The sequence below is a fragment of the Oncorhynchus tshawytscha genome, linkage group LG22, assembly GCF_018296145.1.
Source record: "Oncorhynchus tshawytscha isolate Ot180627B linkage group LG22, Otsh_v2.0, whole genome shotgun sequence".
Classification (NCBI taxonomy): Eukaryota; Metazoa; Chordata; class Actinopteri; order Salmoniformes; family Salmonidae; genus Oncorhynchus; species Oncorhynchus tshawytscha.
The window spans coordinates 45,367,229-45,382,993 of NC_056450.1; the positions used below are offsets into that span (position 1 = coordinate 45,367,229).

The following is a 15,765-nucleotide window of genomic DNA, read 5'->3' on the forward strand; positions in this document are numbered from 1 at the left end:
TATGACGCTACAGCCTCAAGTTTTCTTGGGTATGATGCTACAGCCTCGAGTCTTCTTGGGTATGATGCTACAGCCTCAAGTCTTCTTGGGTATGATGCTACAGCCTCGAGTCTTCTTGGGTATGATGCTACAGCCTCAAGTCTTCTTGGGTATGATGCTACAGCCTCAAGTCTTCTTGGGTATGATGCTACAGCCTCGAGTCTTCTTGGGTATGATGCTACAGCCTCGAGTCTTCTTGGGTATGACGCACAGCCTCAAGTTTTCTTGGGTATGATGCTACAGCCTCGAGTCTTCTTGGGTATGATGCTACAGCCTCAAGTCTTCTTGGGTATGATGCTACAGCCTCGAGTCTTCTTGGGTATGATGCTACAGCCTCGAGTCTTCTTGGGTATGATGCTACAGCCTCGAGTCTTCTTGGGTATGACGCTACAGCCTCAAGTTTTCTTGGGTATGATGCTACAGCCTCGAGTCTTCTTGGGTATGATGCTACAGCCTCAAGTCTTCTTGGGTATGATGCTACAGCCTCGAGTCTTCTTGGGTATGATGCTACAGCCTCGAGTCTTCTTGGGTATGATGCTACAGCCTCGAGTCTTCTTGGGTATGACGCTACAGCCTCAAGTTTTCTTGGGTATGATGCTACAGCCTCGAGTCTTCTTGGGTATGATGCTACAGCCTCAAGTCTTCTTGGGTATGATGCTACAGCCTCGAGTCTTCTTGGGTATGATGCTACAGCCTCAAGTCTTCTTGGGTATGATGCTACAGCCTCAAGTCTTCTTGGGTATGATGCTACAGCCTCGAGTCTTCTTGGGTATGATGCTACAGCCTCGAGTCTTCTTGGGTATGACGCTACAGCCTCAAGTTTTCTTGGGTATGATGCTACAGCCTCGAGTCTTCTTGGGTATGATGCTACAGCCTCGAGTCTTCTTGGGTATGATGCTACAGCCTCGAGTCTTCTTGGGTATGATGCTACAGCCTCGAGTCTTCTTGGGTATGATGCTACAGCCTCGAGTCTTCTTGGGTATGATGCTACAGCCTCGAGTCTTCTTGGGTATGATGCTACAGCCTCGAGTCTTCTTGGGTATGATGCTACAGCCTCGAGTCTTCTTGGGTATGATGCTACAGCCTCGAGTCTTCTTGGGTATGATGCTACAGCCTCGAGTCTTCTTGGGTATGATGCTACAGCCTCGAGTCTTCTTGGGTATGATGCTACAGCCTCGAGTCTTCTTGGGTATGATGCTACAAGCTTGGCACACCTGTATTTTCTCCCATTCTTCTCTGCAGATCCTCTCAAGCTCTGTCAGGTTGGATGGGGAGCATTGCTGCACAGCTATTTTCAGGTCTCTCCAGAGATGTTTGATCAGGTTCAAGTCCGGGATCTGGCTGGGCCACTCAAGGACATTAAGAGACTTTTCCCGAAGCCCCTCCTGCGTTGACTTGGCTGTGTGCTTAGGGTTGCTGTCCTGTTGGAAGGTGAACCTTCGCGCCAGTCTGAGTTCCTTCATCAATGATCTCTCTGTACTTTGCTCCGTTCATCTTTTCCTCAATCCTGACTAGTCTCCCAGTCACTGCCGCTGAAAAACATCCCCACAGCATGATGCCGCCACCACCAGGATTCACCGTAGGGATGGTGCCAGGTTTCCTCCAGACGTAACGCTTGGCATTCAGGCCAAAGAGTTCAATTTTGTTTTATCAGAGCAGAGAATCTTGTTTCTCAGGGTCTGAGAGTCTTTGGTGTCTTTTGGCAAACTCCAAGCGGGCTGTCATGTGCCTTTTAATGAGGAGTGGCTTTCGTCTGGCCACTCTATTGTGGGACCTTATATAGACAGGTGTGTGCCTTTCCAAATCATGTCCAATCAATTGAATTTACCACAGGTGGACTCCAATCAAGTTATAGAGGATGATCAATAGAAACAGAATGCACCTGAGCTCAATTTCGAGTCTCATAGCAAAGGGTCTGAATAATTATGTAAATAAGGTATTTCTGTTTTTATATCTTTAATACATTTGCAAACATTTCTAAAAAACAGTTTTTGCTTTGTCATTTTCGAATTAGGCTCTAACGTAACAAAATGTGGAAAAAGTCAAGGGGTCTGAATAATTTCCGAAGGCACTGTAGATGGATAACAGTGTGTTTCTCCCCAGCATGTGGTAACGTGTCAGGAGGGGCAGAGGATGAGGGCGAGGCTGAAGCCGGGTGGATTGAGGGTGCCGCCATCTTGCTGTCCGTCGTCTGTGTGGTCCTGGTGACGGCCTTCAATGATTGGTCTAAAGAGAAACAGTTCCGTGGGCTACAGAGCAGGATAGAACAGGAGCAGCGCTTCGCCGTCGTGCGGAAAGGAAACGTGATCCAGATACCTGTAGCTGACATGGTGGTGGGGGACATGGCTCAGGTCAAATACGGTAGGTAACCAGGACCATTTTTGTTTTATTTGACCTTTATTTATACAGGTTTTCGTCATTGAGATAACATCTCTTTTCCAAGCGAGACCTGATCCAATAGCAGCAGGGGGAACAACGTTTCAGACAAAACAACGTACATACACGAACACAACATTAAACACAACTATAAACACACATACAGTACAACGAAAACATTTGACGTTAAAAACACAAAGTCTTGACTGAAAAACAGCTGGCCTAAAGACAATTATACTCTTCTAAGATATTTACATCAATCAAGTGTTTAAACTCCACCAACGAAACTAGATTATCACATTTTAAAATGTTCAGGAGAGAATTCCAGGACCACAGAACTAAGTAACTAAAACTATTTCTACCATGTCCTGTCCTAATGTTTGGTTCTGTTAGAAGCAAATCAGAATGGGACCGTAATTGCTATTTATTTACCGACCGGACTAAAAAAGGACTGAGATAAAATGGCATTTTCCCCAGTATGGCCTTATAAACCAGTGTAACCAGGACAATGATCTGAAGGTAGATAACACTGTAGGTAACCAGGACAATGATCTGAAGGTAGATAACACTGTAGGTAACCAGGACAATGATCTGAAGGTAAACTCAGCAAAAAAGGAAATGTCCTCTCACAGTCAACTGCGTTTATTTTCAGCAAACTTTAACATGTGTAAATGTTTGTATGAACATAACAAGATTCAACAACTGGGACATAAACTGAACACTTTCCACAGACATGTGACTAACAGACATGGAATAATGTGTCCCTGAACAAAGGGGGGGTCAAATTCAAAAGTAACAGTCAGTATCTGGTGTGGCCACCAGCTGCATTAAGTATTGCAGTGCATCTCCTCCTCATGGACTGCACCAGATTTGCCAGTTCTTGCTGTGAGGTGTTACCCCACTCTTCCACCAAGGCACCTGGAAGTTCCCAGACATTTCTGGGGGGAATGGCCCTAGCTTTCACCCTCTGATCCAACAGGCCCCAGGCGTGCACAATGGGATTGAGATCCGGGCTCTTCACTGGCCATGGCAGAACACTGACATTCCTGTCTTGCAGGAAATCATGCACAGAATGAGCAGTATGGCTGGTGGCATTGTCATGCTGGAGGGTCATGTCAGGATGAGCCTGCAGGAAGGGTACCAAATGAGGGAGGAGGATGTCTTCCCTGACCATGACAGACCCTCCACCTCCAAATCGATCCCGCTCCAGAGTACAGGCCTCGGTGTAACGCTCATTCCTTCGACAATAAACACAAATCCAACCATCACCCCTGGTGAGACAAAACCGCGACACTTCAGTGAAGAGCACTTTTTGCCAGTCCTGTCTGGTCCTGTCTGGTGGGTTTGTGCCCATAGGCAATGATGTTGCCGGTGATGTCTGGTGTGGACCTGCCTTACAACAGGCCTACAAGCCCTCAGTCCAGCCTCTAACAGCCTATTGCAGACAGTCTGACCACTGATGGAGGGATTGTGCATTCCTGGTGTAACTCAGGCAGTAGTTATTGCCTTCCTGTACCTGTCCCGCAGGTGTGATGTTCGGATGTACCGATCCTGTGCAGGTGTTGTTACACGTGGTCTGACACTGAGAAGACGATCAGCTGTCCGTCCTGTCTCCCCGTAGCGCTGTCTTAGGCGTCTCACAGTACAGACATAGCTATTTATTGCCCTGGCCACATTTGCAGTCCTCATGCCTCCTTGCAGAATGCCTAAGCACGTTCACACAGATGATCAGGGACCCTGGGCATCTTTTTGTTGTTGTTGTGTTTTTCAGAGTCAGTAGAAAGGCCTCTTTAGTGTCCTAGGTTTTCATAACTGTGACCTAAATTGCCAACCGTCTGTAAGCTGTTAGTGTCTTAACGACCGTTCCACAGGTTCATGTTCATTAACTGTTTATGGTTCATTGAACAAGCATGGGAAACAGTGTTTAAACCCTTTACCATGAAGATCTGTTATTTGGAATTATACAAATTATCTTAGAAAGACAGGGTCCTGGAAAAGGGACGTTTCTTTTTTTGCAGTTGAGATAATACTGTAGGTAAAATATATTTAAACTCAGTTTTTCACAATTCCTGACAATTAATCCTATCAACAATTCCGTCTTAGGTCAGTTAGGATCACCACTTTATTTTAAGAATGTGAAATGTCAGAATAATAGTAGAGAGAATGATTTATTTCAGCTTTTATTTCTTTCATCACATTCCCAGTGGGTCAGAAGTTTACATACACTCAATTGGTATTTGGTAGCATTGCCTTTAAATTGTTCAACTTGGGTCAAACGTTTCAGGTAGCCTTCCACAAGCTTCCCACAATAAGTTGGGTGAATTTTGGCCCATTCCTCCTGACAGAGCTGGTGTAAATGAGTCAAGTTGGTAAGCCTCCTTGCTCACACACACATTTTCAGTTCTGCCCTCAAATGATCAATAGGATGAGGTCAGGGCTTTGTGACAGCCACTCCAATATCTTGACGATGTTGTCCTTAAGCCATTTTCCACAACTTTGGAAGTATGCTTTGGGTCATTGTCCATTTGGAGGACCCATTTACAACCAAGCTATAACTTCCTGACTGATGTCTTGAGATGTTGCTTCAATATATCCACATAATTTTCCTCCCTCATGATGCCATCTATTTTGTGAAGTGCACCAGTCCCTCCTGCAGCAAAGCACCCCACAACATGATGCTGCCACCCCCGTGCTTCACGGTTGGGATGGTGTTCTTCGGCTTGCAAGACTCCCCCTTTTTCCTCCAAACAGAACGATGGTCATTATGGCCAAACATATCTATTTTTGTTTCATCAGAACATTAGGACATTTCTCCAAAAAGTACCATCTTTCTCCCCATGTGCAGTTGCAAACCTCAGTCTGGCTTTTTATGGCGGTTTTGAAGCAGTGGCTTCTTCCTTGCTGAGAGACCTTTCAGGTTATGTCGATATAAGACTCATTGTACTATGGATATAGATACTTTTGTACCATTTTCTGGAATTTTCCAAGCTCTTTAAAGGCACAGTCAACTTAGTGTATGTAAACTTCTGACCCACTGGAATTGTGATACAGTGAATTATAAGTGAAATAATCTGTCTGTAAACAATTGTTGGGAAAATGACTTGTGTCATGCACAAAGTAGATGTCCTAACCGACTTGCCGAAACTATAGTTCGTTAACAAGACATTTGTGAAGTGGTTGAAAAACGAGTTTTAATGACTAAGTGAATGTAAACTTCTGACTTCAACTGTATACTTTATATATTGTATCTGTACCTATATGTATAACATTATGTACTGTATGTATTGTATGCTTTCTATAGGGGACCTGTTGCCAGCGGATGGTATCCTGATCCAGGGAAATGACCTGAAGATTGATGAGAGTTCTCTGACTGGGGAATCAGACCACGTTGGGAAGACTGTGGACAAAGACCCTATGCTGCTCTCTGGTGGGTCTGTGTATTGGTCTGTGTATTGCAACATTGTCACACGTACAGTGAAATGCCTTTCATCCTCCAACTCCAACAATGCAGTAATCAATAGCAATGTAATACTAACAATACCAAGGAAGAACAGAAACATATAAGAAATAATAATAAGAGATGTGAAATACACAATTAATTAAGTAACTATGTACAGGATGTATTTTAAAAGTCATTTCCAATACCATATTAACAATGTACAGGGATACTGGAGTGATGGAGGTAGATATGTATAGGGGGAAGGTGATACTGGAGTGATGGAGGTAGATATGTATAGGGGGAAGGAGACAGGGATACTGGAGTGATGGAGGTAGATATGTAGGGGGAAGGTGATACTATGTGGATAGATATGTATAGGGGGAAGGTGATACTGGAGTGATGGAGGTAGATATGTATATGGGGGAAGGAGATACTGGAGTGATGGAGGTAGATATGTATAGGGGGAAGGAGACAGGGATACTGGAGTGATGGAGGTAGATATGTATAGGGGGAAGGAGACAGGGATACTGGAGTGATGGAGGTAGATATGTATAGGGAGAAGGTGACAGGGATACTGGAGTGATGGAGGTAGATATGTATAGGGGGAAGGGGGAAGGGGACAGGGATACTGGAGTGATGGAGGTATGGAGGTAGATAGGTAGATATGTAGGGGGAAGGAGACAGGGATACTGTAGTGATGGAGTAGTAGATATGACAGGGTATATGGAGGGGAAGGAGACAGGGATAGTGGAGGATGGAGGTAGATATGTATAGGGGGAAGGAGACAGGGATACAGTGATGGATACTGGAGGGATAGTGTGATGGAGGTAGATATGTATAGGGGGAAGGAGACAGGGATACTGTAGATATGTATAGGGGGAAGGAGACAGGGATACTGGAGGTAGATATGTATAGGGGGAAGGAGACAGGGATACTGGAGTGATGGAGGTAGATATGTATAGGGGGAAGGAGACAGGGATACTGGAGTGATGGAGGTAGATATGTATAGGGGGAAGGTGGCAGGAGTGATGGAGGTAGATACAGTGGGGCAAAAAAGTATTTAGTCAGCCACCAATTGTGCAAGTTATCCCACTTAAAAAGATGAGAGAGGCCTGTAATTTTCATCATAGGTACACTTCAACTATGACAGACAAAATGAGAGAAAAAAAATCCAGAAAATCACATTGTAGGATTTTTAATGAATTTATTTGCAAATTATGGTGTAAAATAAGTATTTGGTCACCTACAAACAAGCAAGATTTCTGGCTCTCACAGACTTCTGTAACTTCTTCTTTAAGAGGCTCCTCTGTCCTCCACTCGTTACCTGCATTAATGGCACTTGTTTGAACTTGTTATCAGTATAAAAGACACCTGTCCACAACCTCAAACAGTCACACTCCAAACTCCACTATGGAGAGACCAAAGAGCTGTCAAAGGACACCAGAAACAAAATTGTAGACCTGCACCAGGCTGGGAAGACTGAATCTGCAATAGGTAAGCAGCTTGGTTTGAAGAAATCAACTGTGGGAGCAATTATTAGGAAATGGAAAACATACAAGACCACTGATAATCTCCCTCGATCTGGGGCTCCACGCAAGATCTCACCCCGTGGGGTCAAAATGATCACAAGAACGGTGAGCAAAATCCCAGAACCACACGGGGGGACCTAGTGATTGACCTGCAGAGAGCTGGGACCAAAGTAACAAAGCCTACCATCAGTAACACACTACGCCGCCAGGGACTCAAATCCTGCAGTGCCAGACGTGTCCCCCTGCTTAAGCCAGTACATGTCCAGGCCCGTCTGAAGTTTGCTAGAGAGCATTTGGATGATCCAGAAGAAGATTGGGAGAATGTCATATGGTCAGATGAAACCAAAATAGAACATTTTGGTAAAAACTCAACTCGTCGTGTTTGGAGGACAAAGAATGCTGAGTTTCATCCAAAGAACACCATACCTACTGTGAAGCATGGGGGTGGAAACATCATGCTTTGGGGCTGTTTTTCTGCATAGGGACCAGGACGACTGATCCGTGTAAAGGAAAGAATGAATAGGGCCATGTATCGTGAGATTGTGAGTGAAAACCTCCTTCCAACAGCAAGGGCATTGAAGATGAAACGTGGCTGGGTCTTTCCGCATGACAATGATCCCAAACACACCGCCCGGGCAACGAAGGAGTGGCTTCGTAAGAAGCATTTCAAGGTCCTGGAGTGGCCTAGCCAGTCTCCAGATCTCAACCCCATAGAAAATCTTTGGAGGGAGTTGAAAGTCCGTGTTGCCCAGCAACAGCCCCAAAACATCACTGCTCTATAGGAGATCTGCATGGAGGAATGGGCCAAAATACCAGCAACAGTGTGTGAAAACCTTGTGAAGACTTACAGAAAACGTTTGACCTCTGTCATTGCCAACAAAGGGTATATAACAAAGTATTGAGATAAACTTTTGTTATTGACCAAATACTTATTTTCCACCATAATTTGCAAATAAATTCATTAAAAATCCTACAATGTGATTTTCTGGATTTCTTTTTCTAATTTTGTCTGTCATAGTTGAAGTGTACCTATGATACCTATGATGAAAATTACAGGCCTCTCTCATCTTTTTAAGTGGGAGAACTTGCACAATTGGTGGCTGACTAAATACTTTTTTGCCCCACTGTATGTATAGGGGGAAGGAGACAGGGATACTGGAGTGATGGAGGTAGATATGTATAGGGGGAAGGTGACAGGGATACTGGAGTGATAGAGGTAGATATGTATAGGGGGAAGAAGATACTGGAGTGATGGAGGTAGATATGTATAGGGGGAAGGAGACAGGGATACTGGAGTGATGGAGGTAGATATGTATAGGGGGAAGGAGACAGGGATACTGGAGTGATGGAGGTAGATATATATATAGGGGAAGGGGACAGGGATACTGGAGTGATGGAGGTATGGAGGTAGATATGTATAGGGGGAAGGAGACAGGGATACTGGAGTGATGGAGGTAGATATGTATAGGGGGAAGGAGACAGGGATACTGGAGTGATGGAGGTAGATATGTATAGGGGGAAGGAGACAGGGATAGTGGAGTGATGGAGGTAGATATGTATAGGGGGAAGGAGACAGGGATACTGGAGTGATGGAGGTAGATATGTATAGGGGGAAGGGGACAGGGATACTGGAGTGATAGAGGTAGATATGTTTAGGGGAAAGGAGATACTGGAGTGATGGAGGTAGATATGTATAGGGGGAAGGAGACAGGGATACTGGAGTGATGGAGGTAGATATGTATAGGGGTAAGGAGACAGGGATGCTGGAGTGATGGAGGTAGATATGTATAGGGGGAAGGAGACAGGGATACTGGAGTGATGGAAGTAGATATGTATAGGGGAAGGTGGCAGGAGTGATGGAGGTAGATATGTATAGGGGAAGGAGACAGGGATACTGGAGTGATGGAGGTAGATATGTATAGGGGGAAGGAGACAGGGATACTGGAGTGATGGAGGTAGATATGTATAGGGGAAAGAGACAGGGATACTGGAGTGATGGAGGTAGTTATGTATAGGGGGAAGGAGACAGGGATACTGGAGTGATGGAGGTAGATATGTATAGGGGGAAAGAGACAGGGATACTGGAGTGATGGAGGTAGTTATGTATAGGGGGAAGGAGATACTGGAGTGATGGAGGTAGATGGAGGTAGATATGTATAGGGGAAGGAGACAGGGATACTGGAGTGATGGAGGTAGATATGTATAGGGGGAAGGAGACAGTGATACTAGAGTGATGGAGGTAGATATGTATAGGGGGAAGGTGGCAGGAGTGATGGAGGTAGATATGTATAGGGGGAAGGAGACAGGGATACTGGAGTGATGGAGGTAGATATGTATAGGGGAAGGAGACAGTGATACTGGAGTGATGGAGGTAGATATGTATAGGGGGAAGGAGACAGGGATACTGGAGTGATGGAGGTAGATATATATAGGGGGAAGGGGACAGGGATACTGGAGTGATGGAGGTATGGAGGTAGATATGTATAGGGGGAAGGAGACAGGGATACTGGAGTGATGGAGGTAGATATGTATAGGGGGAAGGAGACAGGGATACTGGAGTGATGGAGGTAGATATGTATAGGGGGAAGGAGACAGGGATAGTGGAGTGATGGAGGTAGATATGTATAGGGGGAAGGAGACAGGGATACTGGAGTGATGGAGGTAGATATGTATAGGGGGAAGGGGACAGGGATACTGGAGTGATAGAGGTAGATATGTTTAGGGAAAGGAGATACTGGAGTGATGGAGGTAGATATGTATAGGGGGAAGGAGACAGGGATACTGGAGTGATGGAGGTAGATATGTATAGGGGTAAGGAGACAGGGATGCTGGAGTGATGGAGGTAGATATGTATAGGGGGAAGGAGACAGGGATACTGGAGTGATGGAAGTAGATATGTATAGGGGGGGAAGGTGGCAGGAGTGATGGAGGTAGATATGTATAGGGGGAAGGAGACAGGGATACTGGAGTGATGGAGGTAGATATGTATAGGGGAAGGAGACAGGGATACTGGAGTGATGGAGGTAGATATGTATAGGGGAAGGAGACAGGGATACTGGAGTGATGGAGGTAGATATGTATAGGGGGAAGGAGACAGGGATACTGGAGTGATGGAGGTAGATATGTATAGGGGAGGAAGGGACAGGGATACTGGAGTGATGGAGGTAGATATGTTTAGGGGGGAAAGGAGATACTGGAGTGATGGAGGTAGATATGTATAGGGGGGGAAGGGACAGGGATACTGGAGTGATGGAGGTAGATATGTATAGGGGGGTAAGGAGACAGGGATGCTGGAGTGATGGAGGTAGATATGTATAGGGGGAAGGAGACAGGGATACTGGAGTGATGGAAGTAGATATGTATGGGGGAAGGTGGCAGGAGTGATGGAGGTAGATATGTATAGGGGAAGGAGACAGGGATACTGGAGTGATGGAGGTAGATATGTATAGGGGGAAGGAGACAGGGATACTGGAGTGATGGAGGTAGATATGTATAGGGGGAAAGAGACAGGGATACTGGAGTGATGGAGGTAGTTATGTATGTATAGGGGAAGGGAGATACTGGAGTGATGGAGGTAGATATGTATAGGGGGAAGGAGACAGGGATACTGGAGTGATGGAGGTAGATATGTATAGGGAAGGGGACAGGGGTGATGGAGGTAGATATGTATAGGGGAGGTAGTTATGATATGTAGGGGGGGAAGGGATACTGGAGTGATGGAGGTAGATATGTATAGGGGGAAGGAGACAGGGATACTGGAGTGATGGAGGTAGATATGTATAGGGGAAGGAGACAGTGATACTAGAGTGATGGAGGTAGATATGTATAGGGGGAAGGTGGCAGGAGTGATGGAGGTAGATATGTATAGGGGGAAGGAGACAGGGATACTGGAGTGATGGAGGTAGATATGTATAGGGGGAAGGAGACAGTGATACTGGAGTGATGGAGGTAGATATGTATAGGGGGGGAAGGAGACAGGGATACTGGAGTGATGGAGGTAGATATATAGGGGGAAGGAGACAGGGATATATGGGGGAAGGGGGGGACAGGGATACTGGAGTGATGGAGGTAGAGCTATAGGGGAGGAGACAGGGATGTATAGATATGGGGAAGGAGACAGGGATACTGGAGTGATGGAGGTAGATATGTATAGGGGGAAGGAGACAGGGATACTGGAGTGATGGAGGTAGATATGTATAGGGGAAGGAGACAGGGATGTATAGGGGTGGAGTGATGGAGGTAGATATGTATAGGGGGAAGGAGACAGGGATACTGGAGTGATGGAGGTAGATATGTATAGGGGGAAGGGGACAGGGATACTGGAGTGATGGAGGTAGATATGTATAGATATGTTTAGGGGAAAGGAGATACTGGAGTGATGGAGGTAGATATGTATAGGGGGAAGGAGACAGGGATACTGGAGTGATGGAGGTAGATATGTATAGGGGAAGGAGACAGGGATGCTGGAGTGATGGAGGTAGATATGTATAGGGGGAAGGAGACAGGGATACTGGAGTGATGGAGGTAGATATGTATAGGGGGGAAGGGATACTGGGTGATGGAGGTAGATATGTATGGAGACAGGGATACTGGAGTGATGGAGGTAGATATGACAGGGATACTGGAGTGATGGGGGAAGGGGGAAGGAGACAGGGATACTGGAGTGATGGAGGTAGATATGTATAGGGGGAAGGAGTACTGGAGTGATGGAGGTAGATATGTATAGGGGGAAGGAGACAGGGATACTGGAGTGATGGAGGTAGATATGTATAGGGAAAGAGACAGGGATACTGGAGTGATGGAGGTAGGAAGGAGACAGGGATACTGGAGTGATGGAGGTAGATATGTATAGGGGGGGGAAGGAGATGTATAGGGGGAAGGGACAGGGATACTGGAGTGATGGAGGTAGATATGTATAGGGGAAGGAGACAGGATACTGGAGTGATGGAGGTAGATATGTATAGGGGGAAAGGAGTGATGGAGGTAGATATGATAGGGGAAGGGGACAGGGATACTGGAGTGATGGAGGTAGATATGTATAGGGGGGGGGAAGATGGAGGTAGATATGTATAGGGGAAGGGACAGGGATACTGGAGTGATGGAGGTAGATATGTATAGGGGAAGGGGACAGGGGGAAGATAGGGGGAAAGGATATATAATAAACAGAGTAGCAGCAGTAGCTGTGTGTGTGTGTGTGTGTGTGTGTGTGTGTGTGTGTGTGTGTGTGTGTGTGTGTGTGTGTGTGTGTGTGTGTGTGTGTGTGTGTGTGTGTGTGTGTGTGTGTGTGTGTGTGAAGTCGGCATACAGTGGCTTATGAAAGTATTCACCCCCATGGCATTTTCCTATTTTGTTGCCTTACAATCTGGAATTAAAATAGATTTTTGGGGGGTTTGAATCATTTGATTTAGAAAACCTACCACTGAAGATGCTAAATGTTTTTTTATAGTTAAACAAACAAGAAATAAGACAACAGAAACTTGAGCGTGCATAACTATTCACCCCCCAAAGTCAATACTTTGTAGAGCCACCTTATGCAGCAATTACAGCTGCAAGTCTCTTGGGGTGTGTCTCTATAGGCTTGGCACATCCAGCCACTGGGACTTCTGCCTATTCTTCAAGGCAAAACTGCTCCTTCAAGTTGGATTGGTTCTGCCGGTGTACAGCAATCTTTAAGTCATACCACAGATTCTCAATTGGATTGAGGTATGGACTTTGACTAGGCCATTCCAAGACATTTAAATGTTTCCCCTTAAACCACTCACGTGTTGCTTTAGCAGTATGATTAGGGTGATTGTCCTGCTGGAAGGTGAACCTCCGTTCCAGCTTAAATCTCTGGAAGACAAACAGGTTTCCCTCAAGAATTTGGAGGGACGATCAGAGGTCCTCCATCTTATTATCCAGTGACTGTTTATTAGCCAGTAGAATGGAGGGACGATCAGAGGCCCTCCATATTATTATCTAGTGACTGTACATTAGCCAGTAGAATGGAGGGATGATCAGAGGTCCTCCATCTTATTACTGTACATTAGCCAGTAGAATGGAGGGATGATCAGAGGTCCAGTGTTAAAAGCTTAAAATTCATCCTCAGGAGGCTGAAGAAACTGTTTATTAGCCAGTAGAATGGAGGGACGATCAGAGGTTCATCTTATTATCTAGTGACTGATTATTAGCCAGTAGAATGGAGGGACGATCAGAGGTCCATCTTATTATCAAGTGACTGTTTATTAGCCAGTAGAATGTAGGGATGATCAGAGGTTCATCTTATTATCTAATGACTGTTTATTAGCCAGTAGAATGGAGGGATGATCAGAAGTCCATCTTATTATCTAGTGACTGTTTATTAGCCAAAAGAATGGAGGGATGATCAGAGGTCCATCGTATTATCAAGTGACTGTTTATTAGCCAGTAGAATGGAGGGACGATCAGAGGTCCATCTTATTATCAAGTGACTGTTTATTAGCCAGTAGAATGGAGGGACGATCAGAGGTCCATCTTATTATCTAGTGACTGTGCATTAGCCAGTAGAATGGAGGGACGATCAGAGGTCCATCTTATTATCTAGTGACTGTGCATTAGCCAGTAGAATGGAGGGACGATCAGGTCCATCTTATTATCTAGTGACTGTGCATTAGCCAGTAGAATGGAGGGACGATCAGAGGTCCTCCATCTTATTATCTACGCCTCCAACTCAATCATCAAGTTTGCGGACGACACAACAGTGGTAGTCTTGATTACCAACAACGACGAGACGGCCTACAGGGAGGAGGTGAGGGCCCTCGGAGTGTGGTGTCAGGAAAATAACCCCACACTCAACGTCAACAAAACTAAGGAGATGATTGTGGACTTCAGGACACAGCAGAGGGAACACCCCCTATCCACATCGATGGAACAGTAGTGGAGAGGGTAGTAAGTTTTAAGTTCCTCGGCGTACACATCACAGACAAACTGAATTGGTCCACCCACACAGACAGCATCGTGAAGAAGGCGCAGCAGCGCCTCTTCAACCTCAGGAGGCTGAAGAAATTTGTCTTGTCACCAAAAGCACTCACAAACTTCTACAGATGCACAATCGAGAGCATCCTGTCAGGCTGTATCACCGCCTGGTACGGCAACTGCTCCGCCCACAACCGTAATGCTCTCCAGAGGGTAGTGAGGTCTGCACAACGCATCACCGGGGGCAAACTACCTGCCCTCCAGGACACCTACACCACCCGATGTTACAGGAAGGCCATAAAGATTATCAAGGACAACAACCACCCGAGCCACTGCCTGTTCACCCCACTATCGTCCAGAAGGCGAAGTCAGTACAGGTGCATCAAAGCTGGGACCGAGAGACTGAAAAACAGCTTCTATCTCAAGGCCATCAGACTGTTAAACAGCCACCAATAACATTGAGTGGCTGCTGCCAACACACTGACTCAACTCCAGCCACTTTAATAATGGGAATTGATAGGAATTGATGTAAAATATATCACTAGCCACTTTAAACAATGCTACCTAATATAATGTTTACATACCCTACATTATTCATCTCATATGTATACGTATATACTGTACTCTATATCATCGACTGCATCTTTATGTAATACATGTATCACTAGCCACTTTAACTATGCCACTTTGTTTACATACTCATCTCATATGTATGTATGTACTCGATACCATCTACTGCATCTTGCCTATGCCGCTCTGTACCATCACTCATTCATATATCTTTATGTACATATTCTTTATCCCTTTACACTTATGTGTATAAGGTAGTAGTTTTGGAATTGTTAGCTAGATTACTCGTTGGTTATTACTGCATTGTCGGAACTAGAAGCACAAGCATTTCGCTACCCTCGCATTAACATCTGCTAACCATGTGTATGTGACAAATAACATTTTATTTGATTTGATTTAGTGACTGTACATTAGCCAGCAGAATGGAGGGATTATTAGAGGTTCATCTTATTATCTAGTGACTGTACATTAGCCAGTAGAATGGAGGGATGATCAGAGGTCCATCTTATTATCTAGTGACTGTACATTAGCCAGTAGAATGGAGGGATGATCAGAGGTCCTCCATCTTATTATCTAGTGACTGTGGAGGGACGTTCAGAGGTCCTCCATTACATTACATTGTACATTAGCCAGTAGAATGGGACTGTACATTAGCCAGGACGATCAGAGGTCCTCCATCTTATTATCTAGTGACTGTACATTAGCCAGTAGACTGGAGGGACGATCAGAGGTCCTCCATCTTATTATCTAGTGACTGTACATTAGCCAGTAGAATGGAGGGACGATCAGAGGTCCATCTTATTATCTAGTGACGGTAAATTAGCCAGTAGAATGGAGGGACGATCAGAGGTCCTCCATCTTATTATCTAGTATCAATCA

At 45.3% G+C, this 15,765-nt stretch overlaps 1 protein-coding gene across 1 annotated transcript in view; it reads left to right on the forward strand.

The window, feature by feature from the left end:
- Nucleotides 1–15,765, forward strand: part of LOC112221360 (plasma membrane calcium-transporting ATPase 3) — a 143,793-nt gene that overhangs the window by 22,879 nt on the left and 105,149 nt on the right. The window contains exons 5-6 of the mRNA XM_042304342.1: nucleotides 2,143–2,400; nucleotides 5,717–5,842. Coding sequence (XP_042160276.1) covers nucleotides 2,143–2,400; nucleotides 5,717–5,842 — 384 coding nt within the window. The remainder of the gene's footprint in view (nucleotides 1–2,142; nucleotides 2,401–5,716; nucleotides 5,843–15,765) is intronic.